The sequence below is a fragment of the Penicillium hordei genome (assembly GCF_028827395.1).
Source record: "Penicillium hordei strain IBT 12815 chromosome Unknown utg000002l_segment0_segment0, whole genome shotgun sequence".
In the NCBI taxonomy this organism is placed as follows: domain Eukaryota; kingdom Fungi; phylum Ascomycota; class Eurotiomycetes; order Eurotiales; family Aspergillaceae; genus Penicillium; species Penicillium hordei.
In genome coordinates this window covers 1,378,954-1,402,518 of record NW_026623143.1, presented here as the reverse complement: position 1 = coordinate 1,402,518, position 23,565 = coordinate 1,378,954, and the positions used below count along the sequence as shown (strand labels likewise).

Below are 23,565 nucleotides of genomic sequence, written 5' to 3'. Positions count from 1 at the left end.
TGGCCCTACCTTTGTACCGGTACTTCAACTTGCGCCGGTCAAACCAGCACCGCGAGCAATAGGAAGCATATAGAAAACCGGTCAGTCGCGCAATCCATGCATCAACTGTTCCATGCTTTTAGTCTCCTTTCTTCGGGTCAGCCTATGGCCAGCCTATGAAAAGATACAGATCGAACTGTATGTAACTCATAGTGACGTGTCGTTCGTACAAACAAGTTTTGACCCGGTCCCAAAACTAAGCAAGAGACAAGAAAACTTGGCATTGGCATTGCCTCATCAAGCACACATTCACTCTGCCCTGCTTTATCTTGCCTCTGAAGTCATCTGAAAATGATGCGTTTGGTATGTGGCGATGGAAATATCCAATCGAAGTAGACTGACGTCAAAGGTGACTTCAGATCATGAATAGCTCAAGCTTGGCGACGCACATAAATAAGCGATTAATTTACCCCTCGGATGACCTCTTGTGCCTTCAAGCTATCTTGCAATTATCCAAGCAATCGCACAACACTACCAAACAAAAACACTACCTTGACATACCTTCACTATGTCCGACAACTCCAACCCTGGTAATTTCGCCAACCGACCTCACGAAGAGGTTGAGAATATCGCTCGCAAGGGTGGGCAGTCTAGCCACCAGAGCGGATTCGCTTCCATGGATTCGAACAAGCAGGTTCGTAGAAGCACCTATTGTATATACGATAACAGACTGACTCTATACAGCATGGCATTGCCTCGAAAGGCGGTCAAGCTTCAGGAGGAAGCTTCGAGCCTGGAGACCCGAGGGCCAGAGAGGCAGGCCGGAAAGGAGGTCAATCATCTGGGCAGCCTAATGAGTAGGGTGATTTCAATGTCTTATTGTTCTATTATTCGGTGATAGTTGTTGTCGGGAATGGCGAGTTGCTAGCACTCTTGGATGGGAAACGATAGGGGAGGACAGATAAATATATATAGTAATAAATTCGTTTATCCATGGATGCGTTTACTGGGTGGGGGCTTCTGGCCTATCATTTTGTATGGAAGCCATCGATCCCTTTTAGATCAGTCCACTTGAGCAAACTGCCGTCGGCTATGTACTTTTATTGTCCTATGTAGGAAGCCCAAAGTACACATTGTTCGCCAAAACCAACCAGATCTCTTCACGATCCATTCAAATCAAAATCCTCGAACCCTCCAACGCTCCGTTGAACACAAAACGCCCCCAAGAGTCACCACGATACATTCCTTCTCCAGCTCCCCCGTCCACCACTGGCTGTCATCACTTCTTGCAGCCAGGGCTATAAAGCCACTCAGGACTACAGTTTCTGACCCTCAAAAATACAGCAAGATCCAACCTGCAATGCATTCGGCTCGAATATGCTCAATCAAATCCGCCTCAGTCCACACACGAAAGGCGCGACGGAAGATCTCGAACGAGCGTTCATACTTGTCGAGGGCGGGATCAAGTCGCATCAGCCGCATATTGTTGTCGGAGATTCGTTCACTCTTGTTGTACGTGAGCATGGCAGTGCACCCACGGCAGGAGTAATGGGTTTGGCGCATATTGTCCCGGTTGATGACGGGGACTCGGCAGGAGACTTCATGGTGGTGGGCGGCTCGGTGGTAATTTCCCAGCGACACGAGAAAAAGCATTCGGACAGGGGTCGGCTAGTAGAGCTTGGCGGCGCGATAGATGTCATGCTGGTATTCTGGTCTTGATTTCCTAAGAAATATCTCTTAGCATGACAATAGACATGTCGGCATCGAATGAGCCCCTTGCTGGAATCGAAGCAGCAGTTCGGCTTCAATGTCTGGTACAGACTGGGAGCGCAGCTGACTACGTTTCCGAATTCCTGAAGCTCCGAAGCAAAATCACACGGGAGACATTTATTGCATCCATTTTCTTCATTGGCCTTAAAAAAGAATTGCAAATTGGTCTTCGTCAATTAGGGGAGCTTCCTGACACGTGGGAAAAGATGGCAGAGAAAGCGATCGCTGTTAAACGTCAACTTACTGAGGAGCGAAGGCAGAATGGTCAGTGTTTTAGTTGTGGGCAGCCTGGCCACGTAGCACGAAACTGTTCAGAATAGTCTTACTCTATCGGCAATGAAGATCCTGTGCCCCACTTGCAGTCGATTGGGCTATCGTCAGTGCTGTTGTTGGTGCTTGAATTGGTGGTTTGATTTGTTTGCTAGATTAAAGTCTTACTAACCGTGCCAAGCCCACCAACATCGGGTAGTGTGTTGGTGGGCTTGGCATGGTTATATGTTCAAAAACCGCCATTGCACTTTTGCGCTTTTGCGCTTTTCGTGCTTTCATAACGTTTGACGTTCTTTAAAAGCTACTCCCTAGCCAACGAGAATACGAATATAAGAGCACCCACTTCCTTATCCCTTAATCTTACTTTCCAGCAAGTCTAATACTAGAGTCCCGAGGCATATTTTAGGCTATAGACTAGCAGATGGCGACTATAGGCCCTCGTTCAAATGGCTCTTCTTCGAAAAGAAAATCAATGCGTCAAAAACAAGGTCGTCGCAAATCCAATTTGATGAAAAAGGCACACGAATATAGTAAGTTGTGTGAAGCAGACATCTACGTCGGGATTCGCCTTCGGGAAACGGGCTAAGTGTTTATCCTATCGGCGGATGCCTCGGGATTTTGGGGATTTCTTAGGTCGCAACTAGTATGTAGGCAGAAACGAGTCATATGACCAAGACTAACTTTTCTAGGCCTCCTATTATCCGACCCCATTTTTAATTATGGATCAAGACCTGGAGAAGGCTGAAGAAGGTATTATAAGGAAACCAAGCGAGGCAAATCTTCTAGCTTAACTACTATAACTAAAATTAATTCCCCGGGTGTGTCTTACGTACCTAGGGGCACGTGATCTTATCTCAATATCCTAGGATACTTTCAGCGCTCTAGGCCCTTCTATAAAGAATAAAGGCTCATAGGGAATCACATAAGAGATTGAATAAGTGGAAGCTGACATAATGGTTTTCTTCTAAGAACGAGAGAAAACTGGAACAACGTATGAAAGTCTTTAGGTATAATGATATATAGTGAATCATTAGCGTATAGATGGTGCCTATTCTATTGGCAACCCGTAAAAGCTCGACGATTGCGTCCGCTTGTTCTGAATCTAACGGATATTCCGAGAGAGTCTAGTAAAGCTTGTTCAAACTCACATTTCGAAGTTGGTCTAATCCATGTCTAGTAGCGAAGTCATACAAACGAGCATGCACCAGCAGTATCTTAGGATATTTGCATAGGTGGTTTCCATCTCCATAATATAGCAAAGATATCGAATTGTCGGTCTTCACCTGGATATCTTTATGACTCGCAAAATAATTTTCTTTTAAGGGAAGTAGATCCTACGTTACAATATCGATTTCATCTTCGCATGAAGCATGACTCGATTTATCGGCTGCTAGAATAAGGACAGAGTAGTCCCCACTGTGAAGGTACTGAAGGATATGGCCAAAGATATCCTCAACATCGTCGTCAACCATATAAATTATTTCGGGCGAACTTTTGTAACGACACCGGAGGCTTTGGATTATCCCGCTAGGCGCAGCGAATTTCTTCCCGTTGGGGCCAACCTCTAGGTATGCGAGGGGGGAGATAAAGTGACTGGGTGTTTTTAGATAACGCCTCCAGAGGAAAGGAAAGCGTACTTACTCTGGCCGTACTTGAATCATAACGAGATATTTCGTCGGTGTTATCAATTAAACTCGAGGCAGCACTATATATAGGAGCATCGGAAGAAGTGAGCAGCATGAGTTTAAATAATTGATCAGTGGCTAACAAGAAATGTGTCGTCTACATGCTACCTCAATGTGATTGGTCCAGGACGCTGAGTCAGCGTGCTGGAGCAAGGCCCACGAATTTGATCATCTTTCTTTCGTGGTCTCCTTCACCCCACTGGAACGCCCAGCCCCGCTACCTGCGTCATTTGCTAGCTGGAAAAGGGGTATCTTGGGTAGAGGTTGAGATTGATCTTGGTGTGAGAGGCTCGCCCGTATCCAGTCCTACCTTCGGTATCAAACTGGAGGGTTCAAGAACCCCTATAGGGACGTTTACCAAGAAATCGAGGCTAGATGAGCTTTACGACGGATTCAACTAAAAAGCTGGGACATGGCGCTTCCATAGATGGAGGAAGAGTGTTTTCTGGCCTATGTTGTCCCCAGGCCGACAAAGACACAAATCCACTGCCTTAACGCCAGTCATGTAATAGATCTGTGGAACTGCGTCCAGGCAGGCTTTAAGTCCGGAGATGTGGGTCCGTGGTTGGGAAGCTGTGGTGGGAAGGCTTTGGCTTTAGGCACTGTGACCTAGCACAGTTGATTCGAGGCCACCGATGGAAGGCAGTGGACGTGGACCCACTTTGGACGTACGTCCACGGCTCCTAGTCTAGGTGGGCTTTATAGCTGTCAACTGGCGGCCACCCTGGCTTAGTGACCATAAGGGTCCTCGGTCTTCTGACTACGGTCTATATGGGACACAAGTATTTTGATCTAGATCTCAAGTGCATTATTCATCGCCTACTGCCGGCGTTTTGTCGGCAGATCATCATCACTACCGGGTTCAATTACTCGTGCGATCGAATTCACCGCCTCTTCACTCACAACCAGATCGTCGCCGAATGTCATGAATATCGTGTTCGTGCCATCCTCAATCGCCGCATCAAAGCACTGCCCCGGTGGGACCTGCCGTAAATTCTGGTCATAAAACGTTGCCTGACGTTCTCGCGCGTTTTTGGACGCCATTCGCCCAACAGGAGAGGGGTCAGATGGATCAACCACCATTTGGTGGACCAAGCGATTCCAGTCGCCGTGTTCATCACGTGCACGGAACATGATTGTCACTGCAGAATGCTTGGCTGCATCGCTCGCTCCTTCTCCTCGCTCACGAGACTCGTCTTGTTCCTCTGGCAACTTGTCTGACCCAGCTATTTCTTTTTGTGTGCGCGTATCGGTCTGCGCGGGATACTCTCGTTGTAGTGACGACGAGGGGCGCTCTACCAGAGTGTCCTTCTGCTTAGCATCGGCTATAACATGAACCTGCGGCGAAGCGTCCAGCGGAACAGACTCAGGCAACCGTTCTTCCTGTTCCGATCGGATATTTCTTATTCCATGGTGTTCTGAGTTCTGATCGATCAAGCTCGAAATTTCTGGCTGCGGTTCGAACTCGACCAAGCCTGATCTTTCTTCCGGTGCCTGTTGCTGGTCCTGAGTCAGGCCAACTTGACTAGCCACGGGCCATGGACTCTGCTCTTCATTCATCTCCAACAAAGGATGATGCTGTGCTTCGAGGAAATCAATTTGAGTACCAGGTCTTGCTGTCTGTTCCTGATCAGCCGTTCGTAACAGTGCGTTTATATCCTGCTCCAGAGTTTCCTGTGGCGGAATGGATAACTTGCGGGTTTGTTGGCGCCGTTGCGTACGGTCGTATGGTTTGAATTTAGCGCTCTCTCGCAGCGCCACACTTTTGGTGCCCACAGTCCTAGAGGGGCCCGATGTTATCTCCGATGCCTCACGTCCCTCTAAAATTGCCAGTGCTTTTTCGATTTCTTCCGATGAAGAAAGCTGCGCTGCTGTTTCTGCCGCTTCATTCTCTTGTTCGCCTGCGTGCTCTTCCATATTGACATCTATCGAAGATTCTCCCCCAGCTATGTTTTCCTCACCCCCTCCCCGCGGCTGCTCGTCCTCGGCATCAGCAAGGCGGAGGATTTTGTTTTCCTTGCCCGTTGGTGCCATAGAGCCGTGATCTTCAAATCCAGCGGCGAGGAGGTGTTGTTGCCTCTCATGCGAATCCATATCTGGGTGTGGTGGTAAAGAGGCCATAGATGTCAAACGAAACTCTCCCGGTGACTGTGGTGGTTGCATCAAGGATAGTTGGTCGTGCGAGACCGTTGATACTTGTAGTTCCGTGGAGGTATACCTTGACCCCACAGAAGGCGAGGGAGGTCTCGAGGGAACGAACCCAAATCCAGCGTGACTATCTTCTGATGCTTCATCGTCGCTGAAATCATGATCCCCCTCAATAATCTCGCCGTGCTCCAGTTCATCGGCTTCGGCCGGTTCCATGTGAAGAATACCCTGCTCATTTTGACTTATTATACCCCTACTTCCAACGAATCCAAATTCTGTCTCGGATGCTGGCTCCACTACCTCTCCTATCCGGCTGCCTTCCGAATCAATGCGCGCGATTTCCTTGCCATAATGACGGTCGGCACGTGAGGATCGGTGTCTTCGCTGCTGTCGTTGTTGTTGCTTCTGTAGCTTCTTCGCTTGCTTCTGCTGACGTCTCCCTCGGCGTGCATCTTTCAAGCGTTGCCGCTCTAAGTTGCTATCCTGGCCGGCTCCTGTACCCGCAGACCCAACCCGTCCTCCTTCATCTTGCGGCGAACGATTGCTCGGAATAAAAAGCGGGGACATTGGCAAGTCTGGAGTTGGAGATCTACCCGCTGTGTCGTTATTTTCACGGGGCATTGACAGCTTGCTGAAGAAGGTAAAGTAGACACTCCTCCTCACCAAAGTGGAAGTAGCTTTTCGTTCCCTTTGGAGGGAATCACCATGGAGTTGGTCGATGAAAAGGAACTGACAATCTTGCAGTTGGGCTTCGGTTTGCGGATGTCCACATCGAGATTCTTTCTTGGATTCCCTTCCACCAACGAATTGTACTGGAAGCTTATGGTCAAGAAGGACGGCCCTCAAGAAGCACTCGGTGACTTTGTTGATCAGAGATTCAATTTCTTCCCTATTGTACCGATAACGATCTGGTCGACGGGCTCTCAAAAGAGCATCTTTCGCAATTTGCCGATCTGGCGACTGCTGGATGAGCTGCTCAATTTGTGGCGACTGAAACCCAAGTCTCTTTGCGAGTACAGCCATCTCATACAGTATCATAGGCTCCACCACCTCACAATTAGGCTTCGCCGTAGGATTTTTCTTCTGAGGCTTTTTGGATAACTTCGGGTAGTGACGCATAGCATAGAGCCATAGTTGTCGATATCCAAGTTCCGCTGGGTCCCCCTGGGAGCGCGAGTAAGATCGAAACCCAGCTTCAGATGTTTGTATCAAGAACTGCGTATGGGTGGGATCAAAAGACAAGAAGGCCGCACGCGTGGCGCCTCTAATCGTGGGGAATGATCTGGAAGGTATGATAAGCCGTTTGAGGCAGTTCGCACATGATTCTAGGTACCAGAGATCTTTGAAAAACGTATACAGAGATGGAATTATGCCCTCTGTCCTCTTCAATCGCTTCCAAATTGAGGTCCGCTCGGATTCTGTGAAGTTTGAAAAGACTTCGCCACTGTATACAAGACCTTTCACGGTGGTTCTATCCTTCGAGGAGACTCCAGGTGCCAGGAGTTGCAATGTTTCCACCGTATGAGGGTCAACTTTGAGCATCTTAGCACGATCGTGTCCCACGAGTGAAGACCAGTATTGCCGTAGCCTAGTCAGCGCGTGAACTATCTCCTACGAACGTAATCAGCATCTATGTTTTTTTAAGAGTCAGACGACCTTACCTCATCGCAGCAAATAGCTAGAGCCTGCGGAAGAGATCCGATTTGCATTCCATGTATCATCAAGGAGGGCAAGCCGAGTAACGAGTCAAAAGCAGCTCGGACGCTCGGATGAGACTCAAGTCCGCGAAGCCGCCTGGCTTTGTTGTCTGACAGCCGCGCCAACCATCGATTTTCGAAGTGTGAATTTGCTTCATATCGATATTGCCGAACTTTCAGGTAAATCTCACCATCGCTTGGAACTCTCTCGTTGGAATATTCATCGACAAGGCTTGTTTGAAGATCGGGACTAATGTCTTGGGGTTGTCAAAACTGCGGGAAAGCATGTGGTGGATTTCTGGCTTACCATCCAAATACAAGTCAACAGTCCACCATTGGTCGATCGATGGTAAATAGTGTTCTCCGGCCTTTAATCGATGTTGACCATGAAGGCACTGTATGGAACCAGTGGAGAAATGGAGGTGTGGGTAGCGGCTCGGTTGATCAGTCATCATGTCAGCGGCGTTTACTCGCCCTGCTTGAAGAGCCTCATGGAGATGCTCTCTTGACACAACAGCGCTCACGTGGTTGTATATATCGAGTCTTCGACAACCTTCTTTGTCAAATACCTCACAGAGTCTTTCCACATTTTTTGTGTTCATATGTTGCGAGATGGATGGGTGGGGGGTAATCTGGCTGATGTTAACCTTGGCTGTTCCTTGGTAAGTCCGACACCTTTCTGTCAGAATCTGCAGCTCAGGATCTGTGTATATAGACTCGTCCATGGTGCTGGTGAGGCAGAATATATGTAGCAGTAGAGTATCGGTTGTTTATATTTAACTGGTCTTGGCCTCACAGAAGAAAGGGTCCACCTAGCTGATTCAGCGCCCTGGTGACCAATGTGACTGCAAAAGCCGGGGGTGGCCCTCAAAACAAATTTAGTTCCATTAATACAATTGCATTATAAATAGGCCTCTTCGCCTTCAAGCGCTATACGTTTCCACCTCATTTTCTTTCCGCACATCTTGATCTGGCCCAAATATGTCGAAACAAGATAAGCACTGCACGGCGATTGACTTCGAGAGCTACCAAGAACGGCTTGCGAATAACCCATCACGAGAGGCACCCTTGAGCAAACAGCCACACCAGCTTGATGCACCCACCCAATTGGACAGTAGTTCCAACAAAAAAAAGAGAAAAACGTCTCCCTGGAGCGAACATACACGAAAGGTTGTGAGTGGAGGCCCAAAACTCTTTGGCTTACCTCAGGTGTGCGAGGAAGGTACATCTCGCGGGTTAATCGTGAGGGAGGAATCACCCTGGGACACTTATCGTCGGACACTCAGGTGTAATCTGGCAGGTGAGGTGTTCATTGCAGCTCGCCGTTCCCGTCCGTCCCAGGTAGTAGCCCTTCGGGAGTACACCAAAGGGGACGTGGCTAAAATGCGACGGCTGTATGATATCCTTGACCACGATAATGTATTGACGGCCCGAGAGTGCTTCGTAAATGAAGGATGCATGTACGCTCTCGTCAACGACCTCCAGCTCACTTTGGAGCAGCTTGTGGGGTGTCGGTCTCTCTATCCTACGGAGGCGGAATTAGCTTCCATGACTTGGCAGGTGTGTGGCTCTTGACACTTCAAGTATTTTAAGCTCACGACAGTGCAGATTTTGGATGGTTTATGTTACCTCAATGAAACTGGATTAGAACACCAGTCTCTGACATGCCGGAATATTCTTCTCGGCCTAGATGGCGTTATCAAGATCGGTAAGTGGCAATTGCCTCCTTCGTAATGATTATTCTAATCCCCTATAGCCAGCTTGGAGATGTGCGTGGAACGTCCGCCGGGTCAGGCACAGAATGTATACATCAAAACTCTCGCTTCCATTACCATGGAAATCATGCAGAAGTATGTGAAAGATGATGGAATGGTGGGAGTAGATGACGTGGATCGTTGGCCTGTCGACTCAGATGCGTTTGGGTTCCTTTCCGCCCTCTCGACAGCAAAGTCTATTGAATCTTTGAAAGAGGTACCCAAGCCAACATGTCACGAGTAGACGAATATAAAACTAACATTTATCAGCAACCGCTTGTCCGCAAAGAAAGTCGATTGGTGGGAGAGTTGATGCTTCTTGCTCGGTCTGTTTTAGTCTCTGCAAGGATGTTCTATTCCTACGAGAGATAGTAGGAAACGATATCTTTCAAGGAATTGTGAGTATTGGCTTGCTCATGGTTTTCAAAGGTTCCATTATATACCCGTAACTTTCAATCATGTCGGAAAGGCTGTCAGTAAATGCATCAAGCGTGCATCCAGACAATGAAATCTATCAGCTCGTGTGCTTCAGCAAAGAGCTGTCGGTAAAGATCTAATCTTGAGTACAGAAGAAACTAAGAACCTAGAAATGCTATATTTTCCCCAGTAGGTCCTTAAACGGCGGCTAGGCCCTAACTATTCAGAATATCATGGTACAAAACCAATAATTACCAGTTATGAGTGAAGGAGATCGTGGGCTCAGAATGTCGTCCGAGAAATTGAGATGGGTATGAGGCGCCATTCCTAAAATGAGACGTGGCTGCCGCATAAGGGACTTCATACATGCTGCGTGATTGACTCATGGTGACTACGTGATTGACTCATGACCGGCCCGTCGGGAGGCCACAGCCGACCGAAACCCTCCAATAGATCACGATCTTTATCACGAATTTATTGAAGAATTTAAAGGACAGGACCGAGAAGGTGGTGCCATCCGCAACCACCAGCCAGCGCGCGTATCGAGAAGACAAGGATTGGTTGTAGGATATGATCTAATAACGTTAGCTTAGGGGGTCATTTGGAGATAAATCTGAGTCAGCAATTGCGACTTGGAAAAGGGCCCTCCCTCTGGGGCACGGTTCCCTACGGTCTAAGAGCAAGAGAGAGACGAAGGCATTGTGAAATAATATGTTTTACTCAACACCTACTAGATATAATCATGGCCTTAGAATCTCTGGAGAAAGATCAGGTGGGAAGAAGCAATTCTAGACAGAGACTTGAGGTTGGGAACCACCCATCTTTCTAGCTTGCATGAATTTGCTTCATTCTCCACGGGCGCCTCTTGGATGATGTTTAGCTGGTCCTGGGAAAAGACGCTATCACCTCCAAGCATGAGGTCTACTGCCATAGACTCAAACGATCGATAAAGACTGGTTAGAGCTGGGTAGCGATTGAGAACATAAATGGCCAACGTGTCTACCATTTTGTTCTGAAAAGCTGTTCTTCTACCTCTATTTCAAAGTCAGCAATACAACCATTCCATAGGGCATAAATGAGCGTACATTTGATTTGCCAAGTCTTCACTGGCTAGTAAAATCACACCAAGTCCCATGCAAGTAGCAGCTTTCCACCAACGCTCGCCCCAGCGGCATTGATCACTCAAATAGTCGCGATCTGTTTTTTGGGGCACGAATTGGTTCCCATGAAAAGCCTGTAAGATAGAATCTCTAGCGATCGTAGGGATTGCCCGACGTTGTCGGTTAAGCGGAAGACCGTTTTTCTCACTTTCCTTCAAATCATTGACATGATTTTCGAAATGAATATGGATCCAAATCTGGGCAAGACGGCGATTCATATCGTCTGACTTCGAAACTGAACAAGTGAGCGAGTTCAGGTACCTCAGATATGACACGCATGCCGTCAGGGACGAAGTCAAGTCAACGCGAGGTAAGGTATACAAGTGACAGTTGAGTAAAAGAGACTTAAACGAGGCAATCGGGCCGTCGGATCGTATAATTGTGATCAAGCTATCACCGCAGTCTTCGACGTCTCGAGCTTGTTTTGCGCTCATAGTCTCGCCAGTTGCAATCTGACATACTGTTTGAATGCAGTCAACGTACTCAGCTGCCTGGGTCCGGTTATCGACTGGCTTGTATTTGTGAAAGGTTTCCCTTTCGATCTCTTGTACTTTCAGAAGCTTGAGATCCGGTAAAGTGAGGGCTCTTCTCTGGTGGTGATTCCCAAGGCTGAAAGCACTGAAATTGTCTTCACGGGGCTTTGAATAGTTGAGTTGTTCTTTTTCGTTGATCACGATGGGTTGGATTTCTGTGTTTCCACATTTCGCAAAGGCATATACGCCTGGACTTGACGTTTGGAGGCCTATTGTCATTGTCTCTTTGTTGCTGTCTGTGAACTGCGTCAACTGTAAACTCCCATCTGATGGCAGAGGGACTTCTGGAAGGTTTGAATGAAGCTGAGGGGCATGTTTCAGTAAATGCTGACGCTCAGTACAGTCTCCCATGTTGATAAAGCTGCATTGTGAGGTAGCCAGATATTTTTCATTGTGGAGTGCCTCTGGTGTGAGCCAGGCATCCCAATCAACAAGGTCATCATCAGAAATATCGGGTCCAGGGGCACCATGAGAGACTAAAGTGTCTGGGTCAAATGATACCATTATTCGTGTGCTGGTCAGCGATACTAAGAAATTAATGGTCAACTTCTCGCAATGGTGGGCTTCAAGGGGGAACGTCTGGATAGTAGAAGAATTGCCTCGTGTTCTGTCAAGTAAAGTGTGAAGAGGAACAGACACTGAATTCGGGATAGCTGGATAAATAAAGGAATAAAGCGAATGGCCAGAAAATAAGATAAACAATGGCACACAGGGGTTTCTAGCGTCCCCAAAAGGCGCATCTTGAAAGGTGACAACTGGGAGCCGTGTTGGTTGCGACCCCAAAAAGGTGTCGCAACCTAAACGGCAATTAATTGAATCATTTGACCACGATTTTTCGCTCATGGCCACAGTTTTCCCAACCCGCCAAAAAAAGGGGGGGATCGTTGAAGTAGATTTTGCCGGTCGCCATGCCCTAATGAAAATACTCGTCAACGCAACAGCAAGGTCATGGTCAGAACGGAATCGCTTTCTAAGAAACCGTGAGAATTAAAACAGAAGCCGATCAGGAAATGGAGTACACCCTGTTTACAAATCCTGAATTGTGCCGTGACTGGAATAAACAAGAACTGATCACAGAAGCATAGAGCATACGCTGTTCCTTGGACCGGAGAATATACTGATGAATCGGTTTACGGTGAAGGTGAAGAACAGATCGGGTGCAATGGTTAAACTTGTTTCTGGAGGGCGGTGAATTCTATTTAATCTGTGGCCAATTGGTCATTCACTGGCCCCACCTGCCCCATCTCCCCCCACTTGACAGATTGGTCCCTTCTCGTTATGAAGGTTGAAACTCCGTCTCATGCAACCTTACTCTCTGTTCGAGGTGTTTACGAACTAATTCTCTCAAACGGTCTCGTACTTCATGCGATGCGGATACTAGGAAGTTAGCGTCTGGTTTGTTATTCAAGGTGATGGACTTACCCATAACCAGAACCTCACCGCGGTCTTCATGAGTGTTTGGCAGCCGTTTTATGTTTCGCCCGGAAGCCTCTTCTGATATAATTTCATCATATCGAGGCTTTCCATTAAAAACTGTCGCGCGGCGATGCTGGCCAAACGGCTTGCCATGTTCTATCATCTGGTTTGATGCCACAAAAAAGGACATTTCGAGTATCTGTATCACATTATCAGCGCGAGTATGGTTAAACAAGAACAGCCAACCCACATAGCCATCATCCAAGATATCATCGCTTAACAAGCTGTTCAGAAGCGGTTGGGCTGCAACAGCAATATCTGAGAAATTCAGCATCGTTGGTTTGCTCTTTGAACGTGGAGGCCGAACTTACCCAATGTTTGGACCTCCCACACGAAATGTACCCGGCGCACATGTGACGTGCAAGTGTTGTACCCGTACAGGAGCTTTTTAAGATAAGATATGACACCTGCTATACCGAAATCGGTCGCAATTGCCAAGACGCATTCGTAATGGTCTACGGATTTGCTGACTCCATACGGCCCGCTAACAAATGCTGTCAAGGAAGTATAGCCATCCAGGGCTGTACGATGGTGAATAGTTTCAGTGAGCCCTCTTCGAGGTTGAACAAAAAGCTCCAGGACATCCTGCTTTTCTGGCGACCAAGATGTCACCATGAACGGGTGTGTCTGGGCCCAGGAGAATAGGCTTGCCGCGGGTATCCAGAGACTTATGTATTGGCCTGCCTCGACATGTAGGGGCCTTGTAAGTGCAATCCTTACTTTCAGCGGTGTTGCCTCTTTGCTCTGTATCGGTGTTTGTTGCACCCGATCACATCTGATAGAGGCACGAGAATAGGGACGTGGGGGGAAGACACCGTTCCTAACGATGAAAAGGAAAAGTTCGACCAGCAATGCAAGTAGCATTGTGCCAAGCGGAATGTAAACATACAGCCGGGGCAGCAGAGTACCGGATGGTAGATGCCGCCATACAGAATACATGCAAGCTGTGGCCAGGGCTTGGTGCAGTCGAAGAAATGGCTCGTAAAGGAAACGGCGAATGAAAGGGAAGGATGACAATAAAATCGCGGCCATAATCACAGAGCCCTGAGAAGGATTAGCGCTACTAATCTGACAGGGTAGGTTGAGTGAGAGCGACGACAAACAATTAATGCGAAGAGGTTGGGCTTCTCGCGAAGTATCCAGCTCTTCCGATCAGTTATCATTGCCATGATGATATGTAAACCAAGAAGAGTTCCAGTCATCCAACCCACAGCCCGATGGATGCGCTTGCACACCATCAAAGAAACACCCATGGCGTTTGCAAGGAATCCCAGATGGTGTGCCAAGAACAGGAAACTCATGTTGATCACTGAAAGGGTTCCGGCGCGGTCTCTTGCCATTGTTGTTGACGGAGTCTTGAAGGCAACAAGAAAAACATTTGTTACAGCGTACGCGAGATATGATAAGGCATCTGCTCGAGTGCAAGGAGCAATCAGCCTATGGCGACCCCACAAGTATGGATATGTTAAGTGTTTCGTAATGAGGAACGACAAAATTCCGAGTAGATTCAGAAAGGAGGGGGCTATGCGAATGAGAAAGAGCATTGTCAGTAAGCACCCCACTGCAATGGCGTAAAATATCGTGATTTCCATTGTCAGTCAGGACTTGGGTATCACATATTTTTCAACTATTGCAAGGAAACCACGGCGCTTTATACTCCCAGGATAGTAATCCTCACCAGTAGGATGACTAATATTTATGCCGGAAGCAACAACTCGTTCAGCGTTACCACGTTTATTTCTCAGGCACCCATATCGCTGCTTGGAACCGTTGTTACACTAAGGTGTATATCTCTCATGATACTGTATAGTCTATTGCAGGGCGGCTCATCTTCCTTTCCCTGCCCCAATTTGGCGGCTCTTCCCGGTCAAGCTTCGAGCCTCTTCCTGCTTTATTCATGAAGCTCAAAATGATACTGTGGACTACTGTGGTATTTGGCTTGGCACAGCCTCTGATATACTTCTTGACATAGCAAGTAAGAGAGTGAAAGGAAAAGCAACAACTGTTTTTCACAAAAATGTCTATGGGCGAAAACATACTGCAATGAGGATTGAAATACACTTGAATGCTCTAGTATACAGCAGTTGCGTTATAAAGTGCCTATCGTTGCTCCCTGAAAACTGTCTCCTCCCTGGTTTTCTCCAAATCACGATCTGTCATCACAGTCGGAGTCGGGTAATGAGAGCTCTGGTAAGTCAGCGCTCCGCCTGGTAGATGATGCCATGTAGTTTACATACCAATTGCGAAGTAAGAAAAGCCCAAAAGCCCGAAGCATCCGCCGACAAGATATGCACCTGACCGGTCTCCCGCATGCGAATACCTACGCACACATCTGCGCTGCACATCCTACTATATTCGCATGCCTTTTTCATCAGACTTGTTTTGCGACGGCATTGTTTTTGCCGTATCAATTTTATTTTCGAAGTGGCATCCTTGGACCTGGTGGCCTTAATAGCGGCCATTGAGCGGATTGCCTTGATATCTGGGGGTTCTTAGGAGAAGAGAAACCTATATAGAAAACATAGATAGCGGGGACTCTTATAAAACTTAGGTCTGCTAATAGGAAAGGGCTCAATAAATATAAATGTTATTGCACGAAGGGGAGTTATCAATCATGGAAGGCGAGACGACCACGAAAATTGGTCTTTTATGTGTTGAACTCACAAGGCGGCCCCCGCAAGACTAGAAGGGCATTCACCGGTGTTATTTGCGGTCATCAAATGGGTGCGGCAACGTGAAAGCAACCGTACTTTCAACGTTATTGACATGTTGCCCACCATACCTTTTACGTGACTGCAACATCACTACAGCATACCTTCAGCACCAGCAACCCTTCATGTTGATCGAAATATTCATCAGTGCATATACGTGATCTCAAGCAGCCTGGCAAATGAATTCATCATCGGTTAACGTAAAAAAAGACTGTTCCGGGCGGTGCCTAGGTATTAGGAAATGCGCGTCATTTGGGGCGGAGGGTGTAGTATGGTCAACAGTACTTTACTTCTTTCACTGTGTTTGCATTAATTATGTATGAACGAATTAATCAGTTTATTATTATTTTCGGCCGTTCTATGCGCCCCCAACGGAAAGTTCATGTGATTACATAACTGGGCAGAATCATGGTGTCAAGACACTGGAGAGAGGCAATAAAATACATGCTCTGCGATCGAGAGACTAAAACCCGATCTACCAGTCCTGGGAGATAGCCTCGTCAATCAGTTTTAATAACACAAATTGAAATGCAGACATAAGTGTGGGCAATAGAAAGAAGAGGTGATGCATATTAACTGGGCAAAAAGCCGGTGTAAATGTTTTTTAGAGTGAGGTATCATGTTGATAAACGATACGATACAACGGTTATTTGGGAGTCGACCGAACGTGCATTGTCAACGACGATACTAGTGTCGCAGAAAAATGAGGATAGAATACTTAATAGCGTGCTAAGAGTTGTCAACGAGCGTGAGAAGGCCAATCAATGCTAGTAAAGCATGAAGGTCAACGGGCAAGAGAAGATTTACAGCCGATGATAAACAATTGATTGTCTCAGAAATCCGACTACAAAATTGTTGAAAAGAATAAACAAACCCATTAATTTATTGATCTTTTTTATCAGCGCAGTGAAAGAAGGTGTTCATTAAGTATGATTGGCTAGGGAACACTCTCCACTTTAAACCAAGCGAATTTCCTAATACCCAGGCACCCCCAATGTCTGTTGGAAGAATCATTTCATCCTACCCATGGTAACATGCCAACTTTTATGCCAGATTTCCCAGGCATCAAATCCAAGCCGACTTTATTGGCTTGTATGTACCACTTGTACCACTAGGTGGTGTCTATATTTGTTTACATATACACCAAACTTTAGTCCGGCTCAGGGCGGATCATGCTCTTGCTAGTGAGCATCATCGTGACTTCTTTCTCCTCCGATACCTGGGGATGTTGCACGTGATCTGATAACAGAAAGATCGGTTGGCTCTTGGTCGGCCCATCTGTGTACCCGGTGGGGCACCAACTGATTGGTGACGGGTAGGTCCGTAGCAGCCTCCCTATTCCAAGATCTCAGCATAAGCGGCGAAGGGTTGTACGTATATGCGGCGGTGACCAATCGTATTTCTTAATCCCAGGCTCTTTTCTGTAGAGACAAATCTTGCATGGCCTTCTAGTCTTGCGCCGTGCTAAAATCTGGTTAATAGTGTCTTGATTGGGCCCAGCGTGACTCTGAGCAAACATGAAGAGAAACGCTAACCGCCTCTGGCTATTATGAAGCCTGAGGCTGCAGCCTTATCTAAAAACGGGTATCTATGTAGACTGCAGATGTTCGCGCATGCATTACTGTACGTGCTTCTTGCCAGATCACCATGTGGCATGCACTTTCTGGATCAAAATCGCTGCAAGCACAACGCCTCAGCCGCCTCGCAAACTGTAATCTTATCGATTTGCCAAGTCTCAGATACGCGCGCGGCCACCACCATGTGCGTATTTAGTAGGCGAATGTCTTATTAGTCGAACACCCCCTTTGGTGGGAAGTCTTCCAATTTGGACAATAAATGCTATAATATGAAGATTACTACAAGGAAATTCAAGATCGTTATTCTACTAGGGATCACACCACCTGCACGACGACAGGCTGAAGAGCGCGAGAAAGCAAAGAGGCCGGTGTGCCGAAGAAACCCGCATGATGTGCCATCACGAAAGCAACGCTGTAGCAGGAAGAGCACGCAAACAAATTACCAGCAGTGAATTGATAGAGTGCAAGATACTAGTTACAATATGGTCTACTTAGAAAAGTTCATTTCCCTTTCTTTCCATCTCATTCTGCTAGCCACGGTCTAGACCCCATATTTCCCCAATACAGATTAGTGTTACCCATGCGACCGAAAATAGCGGCTGCCCGACTTCTCTCCCCCAACATCTCCTGGTTGGAGCTTACATCCACAGCACAACCCACCATGGAGGAAATCTTTCGGTCTTTGACAGCGGAGAAAATCCAGGAGCTGCTAGTAATCTGCGGAATCAGTAACTGCTGCGATGAGCCTATCAAGCAACACATACTTGGTATTTCTGACTTCAGTAAGCCCCCAAACTACCGTTCGAGCAACTATATCCACTGACACGCATAGTCCGCCAAACAAGACAGGAGGTAGGAATAACAGATCCACCACCTCTTCCTACTCCCACAGCTAGTCCGGATCCTAAAGCAAAGCGCGGCTCTTATCGGTTCCTCCCCACACCTGAAAAACGAAGTAGAGCGGACTACACGGGGTTAGACGTACCGTCTCATAAGAAGAAAAGGAAGAACAAAGTCAAGGCGAAAGACAAGACTACTCTCAAAGAAATGTCGCAAGGGATGAATGATGCCGTACCACCTATAGAAGGAAACATACCAACCGATTCCCCGTCGACAGATGAAGCGAACACAGCGATGAACTTACCCCGGGCTGGAACACCCTTGACCGACGTATATACCCATCAAGGTGGAAAAGTGCCGCACAGTATCGTCGAGAACATACTTGTCAACTGTATCAAGCTTAACGATCCACTCGGAAGATATGGCCACTGTTCAAAGCAGGCAATTGTGACAACGAAGGTTGAGGCGATTCAGAGTTTTGTGGATGGCATTGTCAAGTTGCAATACCCCGATGCAGTCCAGCTAATCAAGCAGGAGAATGCATTCTCGGCAAGCAAAAGTATCCAATCTCGATTTAACGAGACCGTGTATTGGGAAATCATCAAAAAAGGCGCCGAACTCCTTGACCCAAAGGATTTGCCAACCTCCAAAGGCCCTCTTGATGAATTCACGATGGCCGAGAAGGTCGCTACCGAGCGCTTCATGAGGGAAGCGGGTTATGGACTTAGCCTCGCTAATCAACGGCAGTGCCGTCTTTTTTGGAAACGACTGTTCGAGATGCGGAACGCGGGTGTTGACAAAATCCTCTTGTATCGCACAAAGGAATTCGACCGCTTCTGCAAAAGCTACTCGTCAGAAGCTGGAGCTTCTTTAGTAGAGATGGTCCGGAACTGGGAAGAAAGATATGCCTTCCATATCAAACAGTTGGAAGAGCGTGTGGTCGAGGAGAGCAAGGGCGGTTTCACGGGAAGACTATGGCTGAGCCAGTCGCTTGTAGCGGACAGACTTCGTGTTCCTGAAAATGCGTGGAATAGCGCTACCAACCCATGGTTCTCCAGCGTGGAGGAAACCGTCTTCCAATTGAGCGGGTCACACGAGCCATCCGCTGTTACACTCGGTGGGTTCTTTGACTTGCAGCCAAAGGCAGAAACAATGCGGAACAAGTCTATTTTCGTTATTCTTCAACCCAAAGACGATGTCTTTCTCACGGTTTGCCCCATCATTTCAGTCCAGGAAGGAGATACCCTTGGGAGATTTGCTGGAGTGATCCGGTACTCTTCAGAATGCAGCGTTGTCTACGGTATACCTGGTCCCGAAGAAAACCTTTGGCTGGATTATTCCACGGTGACTGGGGCACTAAATTTCATGAAGGTATCTGCTCCTGGAGGGGACTCCAATGTTCGTCTTCGGTGGGAGCTCATCGATGGACGGGGTGAAGGGCATCTCATGTGGAAAGTCTCGGTTGTTGCTCTTCGGGCAATTCAACCATTTGAAGAACTTGTTCGCGCTGCTCCTCAAAAAGAACAATATCTCCTACACCAGTCGCCGGCTTGCGCGAAGCGAGGATATACGAAGTACCAAAGTTCCTGATTCTTGTTTTTTATTTACTTCTACCTGCTCATTAAATAGAATTATCGCTAATTATAAAGTAAATTTATGCGTATACACAGAGATGAATCATACTCGTTGCCTTTTGGAGCCCAGCTGCTTTGCACCAAAGTAAGAAAGCTGCTAAATGTACGGTCGGTTTTGGCCACGCCTCCTATCTCCTACTGTCAGCCTTAGCTGTACTTAAACCACTATTTTTGACAGAAGTGTAAATCTGTTCCTGATTTTATAGGCGATAGAATCTATTCGATCTACCAGCAGTGGAGGACAGAGAAAGGCTAACCGCTTTCAGCTCATCGTGCCCCACATCAGTCCCTCTCATTCCTAATCAATAACATAGCTACTACCAGCTCATGGCTTTTGGCTATCAGATCACTTTGAAAAAAATTTGAGACATATTTTGCTCTGTGTCCTTGATTCCTTTTTATATTCTCGGTCCGCGACTTGACATGTTACCAGTTCGGGACTAGCGTGACTCTGAGCTACGCATATAAAGACGCTAACCGAATCGAAGGAGGGGGGGGGGGGGGGTTGTAAGATAGCTAAATTGTTCGCAGAGTCACAATGGTGATAAAGAAAAAAAAAATGCAACGGTTATTTAAGAGTTGGCCGATTTGCATTTTCAGCGATGCCTTCGACGATATCTAGTAAATAAACACATAGTCGTCGACGAGCGGTGCAAGACCTATATTGGTGGAAAGCATGAGACAACGTGCAGGCAAACTTGCACCAGTGATTAAATAATTGGTTGATTCAAAATGTGAGTACAGAAAGAAAAAAAAAAGGACCAAATCATTCATGTTCTGTTTAAACGCTTAACCCGGACTTAGATCCCGAGTAGACAATTACACGTAAATTCTAAGGCTGCTGGACATATTATTGCCTTATTACAGGCTTTAGATGATCTGATGGTAGATAGATGAGACACGAATGGGCCCGTTATCCCTCACAGGCTGCCAATTATTATCTAGGACACTTGATCATATGTTTGATGGGTTGGTTGAAATATAATGTGTGATTGGCCTACCGCTACTCCATTCTCCACCTTGGAGTAGCTAAACTATTTCGGTGGAACAAATAAAAACTCTGTATAACTATATGCAAAGCAATTGGTGGGAAAGACGAATTCGACCCTACGAACGGCCGAGAATATGGTATATGAATTATCGTAGCGGAAGTACATAAACCAGTGCCAGATAATATCTGATCCCAGATTCCATGCTCCCAGGGTATCACCTCTCATTCCCCGGAGCTATACAGTCCACCGGGAGCTATAGGTCCTCTGGGACCATGACCGTTCCTCCTGTGAGCGGCCAAGAGCGTGCCTAGGGACCATGCCGTGGATTCTGGGATCGAATATGATCCCAGAAATGTGAGGGTCTCACTCGCGAGATAAAAAAAAGCGGGATCTTGTCTGGGTAATTAATATTTGGAATGCAAATTAAAACGCGGGCAAAGCGTAAAGACACTGTTTGAAGAGACATGACGTTGATGAACAATAACATACAACCAACGGTTATTTGGGAGTTGACCGAAAGCACATTCAATATCAACGATATTTTTTACAACAATCAGTAGAATAAACGAGAGTCTGTAAGACATCGTCGACGAGTAGTAGAAGGCCCATAGTGGTGAAAGATGAGGGGTCAACCGCAAGCAAACTTGCAGTTGTTGATTAAACAATTGGTTGTCTCAGAAATGCGAGGGTTTAGAATAATTATAATTATAATTACTTTAATGTTTTTTTAAAGAAGTAGGGTGTTTATTGAATATTATTGGGTAGACAGCAGTCTCCACTCCAAATCACGCGCATTTTTCCTAATACCTAGACACCCCCCAATTCTCCAGCTAGAACTTCTTTTCACCCGTGCCAAGCTTATTTCATGCCACATTTTCCAGGCCCCATTCCAACCCCCTCGTACCTTGGTGGCTTAGATAGTTCTCTAAATAATTAATAGAAGCCGTGCAAGATACCATTAAAGCTCAGCGCGGAGAATTCTTCTCAAACCTTCCCGAGATATTTTCATTCTTTTATGTACAGTAGCGCCCGACATCGCCTTCCATGTCGGAAACATGGAGATGCTGTTTCAAACCCTAATCACATGCTCTTCTTAATCCAGATATGGTTACTCCCGTACTTTAGATCATGTTTCGGTTTTGAACGGTAAAATTCAATATTTATTATTACTGATCCAAAAATAACAATCCCTGCCCAGGGATCCATACTACAAATAGTTGTTGCGACATTGAAGTCAATCCAAGTGCCCAAGACAAGAAAAGAACATTTGGTTTGAAACGTTTCAACGCGTTAGTAGACATGGCTAACATCGCGTCGATATGTAGGATGTAGGGCTGAGGAGGCGGAGCAACTTCTTGTGCAGATCATGCAGACTCGCAAGACGAAGCTCGGCGAGGACCGTCCCGCTTATTTCTCACACTGCACGCCTGATATGATCTACCTCTGCCAAGCCCAGGAATATGCAGTTTCTGAACTAAGCCCGTCCAGATCCTAGGCAGCCTGGGTAGCTCCAAGTATCTCATAAACCGCCTTGATATATGCTGCCGGGGAAGGATGTTCCGCGTTGAGCATCCTGTTCATAGTATACGCGATTGTGAGCCTCCTATCGCTATCCACAACCACGATCGAACCCCCCCATCCGCTACCCCATCCAATATTGCCGTCCGGCAGCTTGCTTCCGACCATCCCCGATCCAGGCCCGGTGAGGTAAATCCCAAGTCCACGTCTCCCGCTCCCCCCTGTCACCAGATCTATTCCAGTCGCATGCTCTGTAAGCGCTAGTTTCACTGTCTCAGCCGACAGTAGGCGATGGCCTGTTTCCGCACATGTGCCGCCGAGCGAGAAGCAGGAGAGGATCTTGACTAACGCCCTAGCGTTTGTGTGGCCGTTGACCGAGCCTAACGTACTGGACCGCCAGAGCTCAGTGTTGGCGGCCTCGGCCGTGGGAAAGGGGTTACAAATCGTGCGTACGACGATCGAGTCCTCCTTATATCCCGGCTGTTGGCGAAGCACCGCTTGGATCGAAGGTCCTGGTGGAGGCACGACGGGGGCTACCCGGTTCCAGTCCTCCTTGCGACACCCGAGCTGGAAGTCCGCCCCATCGCCCAGCGGCCGGCAAATCTCCTCCGTTACGAACTTGTCGATTGACATCCCCGTTTTCCTTCGCACCAGCTCCGCGACGAGGAATCCCTGTGTTATGCCGTGGTATCCCATTGCGGTTCCGGGAGCCCACAGCGGTGCCTGGCGCGCTAGCTTGCTGGTTGCCGCCTCGAGGTCATATAGGTCCTCCAGCGTCATATTGTCCTGCCACGCGCAGAGACCCGCCGTGTGGGATAGTACTTGGCCGACCGTGACCTCCGACTTCCCGTTTGCTGCAAACTCAGGCCAGTGCTGGCCCACCTTATCCTCGGGGGCAAGCACACCACGCGAGATTAGCATTAGAGCCGCCAGGTTGGTGACTAGTTTGGTGGTCGAGAAGACATTCACTATCGTATCCCTTTCCCATGGTTTCTCGGTCGATGCGTCGGCGTAGCCCCCCCATAAATCCACCACATTATTGCCGTTGATATTAATACATAGGCTGGCACCGATATCTTGTCCAGACGCGATGAACTCTTGCATCAAGTCGCGTAGCTTGGAAAACCGGGCGTCGCAGTGGCCTTGGACCTGAGCCATTCTGTTCGTGGTAGCGATTGACCAATATAAGGAATGGAGCTCGAATTCAAAGGGAAGAAAGAGGCGACTTATATGTATAGGATGCGTTGAAAGTGATGATGTTTAGAAGAGAAGACTAGTGTTGTGCTTGATTACTGTATGAGTGGGTAAAACCCTGCGTTCCGGAGGATCCGCTTGTTATAATAGTCCCCTATTCGAACCCACTAAACGTCTATAACGAAACAGGGCCTAGAATAGGTGTGGTCG

General features: G+C 47.4%; 10 protein-coding genes across 10 annotated transcripts; 5 read left to right on the top strand and 5 right to left on the bottom strand.

Moving 5' to 3' along the window:
* Positions 1–547: 547 nt before the first annotated feature.
* On the top strand, positions 548–840 carry N7537_003812 (con-10 family general stress protein; the record flags this gene model as incomplete). The annotated part of the gene is made up of 2 exons (XM_056894870.1): positions 548–673; positions 724–840. 2 exons carry the CDS (start codon positions 548–550, stop codon positions 838–840), a joined length of 243 nt encoding a protein of 80 aa, XP_056754618.1.
* Positions 841–1,311: 471 nt separating this feature from the next.
* On the bottom strand, positions 1,312–1,632 carry N7537_003811 (uncharacterized protein; the record flags this gene model as incomplete). The annotated part of the gene is made up of 1 exon (XM_056894869.1): positions 1,312–1,632. The coding sequence occupies one exon, from the start codon at positions 1,630–1,632 to the stop codon at positions 1,312–1,314; it is 321 nt and encodes a 106-aa protein (XP_056754617.1).
* A 101-nt stretch (positions 1,633–1,733) lies between these two features.
* Positions 1,734–2,149, top strand: N7537_003810 (uncharacterized protein; the record flags this gene model as incomplete). Its single annotated transcript, XM_056894868.1, has 2 exons — positions 1,734–2,013; positions 2,112–2,149. The coding sequence occupies 2 exons, from the start codon at positions 1,734–1,736 to the stop codon at positions 2,147–2,149; spliced, it is 318 nt and encodes a 105-aa protein (XP_056754616.1).
* A 291-nt stretch (positions 2,150–2,440) lies between these two features.
* On the top strand, positions 2,441–2,810 carry N7537_003809 (uncharacterized protein; the record flags this gene model as incomplete). The annotated part of the gene is made up of 3 exons (XM_056894867.1): positions 2,441–2,549; positions 2,607–2,662; positions 2,709–2,810. 3 exons carry the CDS (start codon positions 2,441–2,443, stop codon positions 2,808–2,810), a joined length of 267 nt encoding a protein of 88 aa, XP_056754615.1.
* A 1,713-nt stretch (positions 2,811–4,523) lies between these two features.
* N7537_003808 (DUF3723 domain-containing protein) lies at positions 4,524–8,274 on the bottom strand (the record flags this gene model as incomplete). Its single annotated transcript, XM_056894866.1, has 3 exons — positions 4,524–7,463; positions 7,514–7,806; positions 7,857–8,274. The coding sequence occupies 3 exons, from the start codon at positions 8,272–8,274 to the stop codon at positions 4,524–4,526; spliced, it is 3,651 nt and encodes a 1,216-aa protein (XP_056754614.1).
* Positions 8,275–8,530: 256 nt separating this feature from the next.
* N7537_003807 (uncharacterized protein) lies at positions 8,531–9,675 on the top strand (the record flags this gene model as incomplete). The annotated part of the gene is made up of 4 exons (XM_056894865.1): positions 8,531–9,109; positions 9,158–9,257; positions 9,306–9,520; positions 9,574–9,675. 4 exons carry the CDS (start codon positions 8,531–8,533, stop codon positions 9,673–9,675), a joined length of 996 nt encoding a protein of 331 aa, XP_056754613.1.
* A 793-nt stretch (positions 9,676–10,468) lies between these two features.
* On the bottom strand, positions 10,469–14,229 carry N7537_003806 (ferric reductase family protein; the record flags this gene model as incomplete). The annotated part of the gene is made up of 6 exons (XM_056894864.1): positions 10,469–10,754; positions 10,806–11,898; positions 12,854–13,028; positions 13,080–13,147; positions 13,201–13,933; positions 13,993–14,229. 6 exons carry the CDS (start codon positions 14,227–14,229, stop codon positions 10,469–10,471), a joined length of 2,592 nt encoding a protein of 863 aa, XP_056754612.1.
* A 760-nt stretch (positions 14,230–14,989) lies between these two features.
* Positions 14,990–15,351, bottom strand: N7537_003805 (uncharacterized protein; the record flags this gene model as incomplete). The annotated part of the gene is made up of 2 exons (XM_056894863.1): positions 14,990–15,076; positions 15,127–15,351. The coding sequence occupies 2 exons, from the start codon at positions 15,349–15,351 to the stop codon at positions 14,990–14,992; spliced, it is 312 nt and encodes a 103-aa protein (XP_056754611.1).
* Positions 15,352–17,838: 2,487 nt separating this feature from the next.
* On the top strand, positions 17,839–19,607 carry N7537_003804 (uncharacterized protein; the record flags this gene model as incomplete). The annotated part of the gene is made up of 2 exons (XM_056894862.1): positions 17,839–17,959; positions 18,010–19,607. 2 exons carry the CDS (start codon positions 17,839–17,841, stop codon positions 19,605–19,607), a joined length of 1,719 nt encoding a protein of 572 aa, XP_056754610.1.
* Positions 19,608–22,134: 2,527 nt separating this feature from the next.
* N7537_003803 (serine hydrolase domain-containing protein) lies at positions 22,135–23,319 on the bottom strand (the record flags this gene model as incomplete). The annotated part of the gene is made up of 1 exon (XM_056894861.1): positions 22,135–23,319. One exon carries the CDS (start codon positions 23,317–23,319, stop codon positions 22,135–22,137), a length of 1,185 nt encoding a protein of 394 aa, XP_056754609.1.
* Between the last annotated feature and the right edge of the window lie 246 nt (positions 23,320–23,565).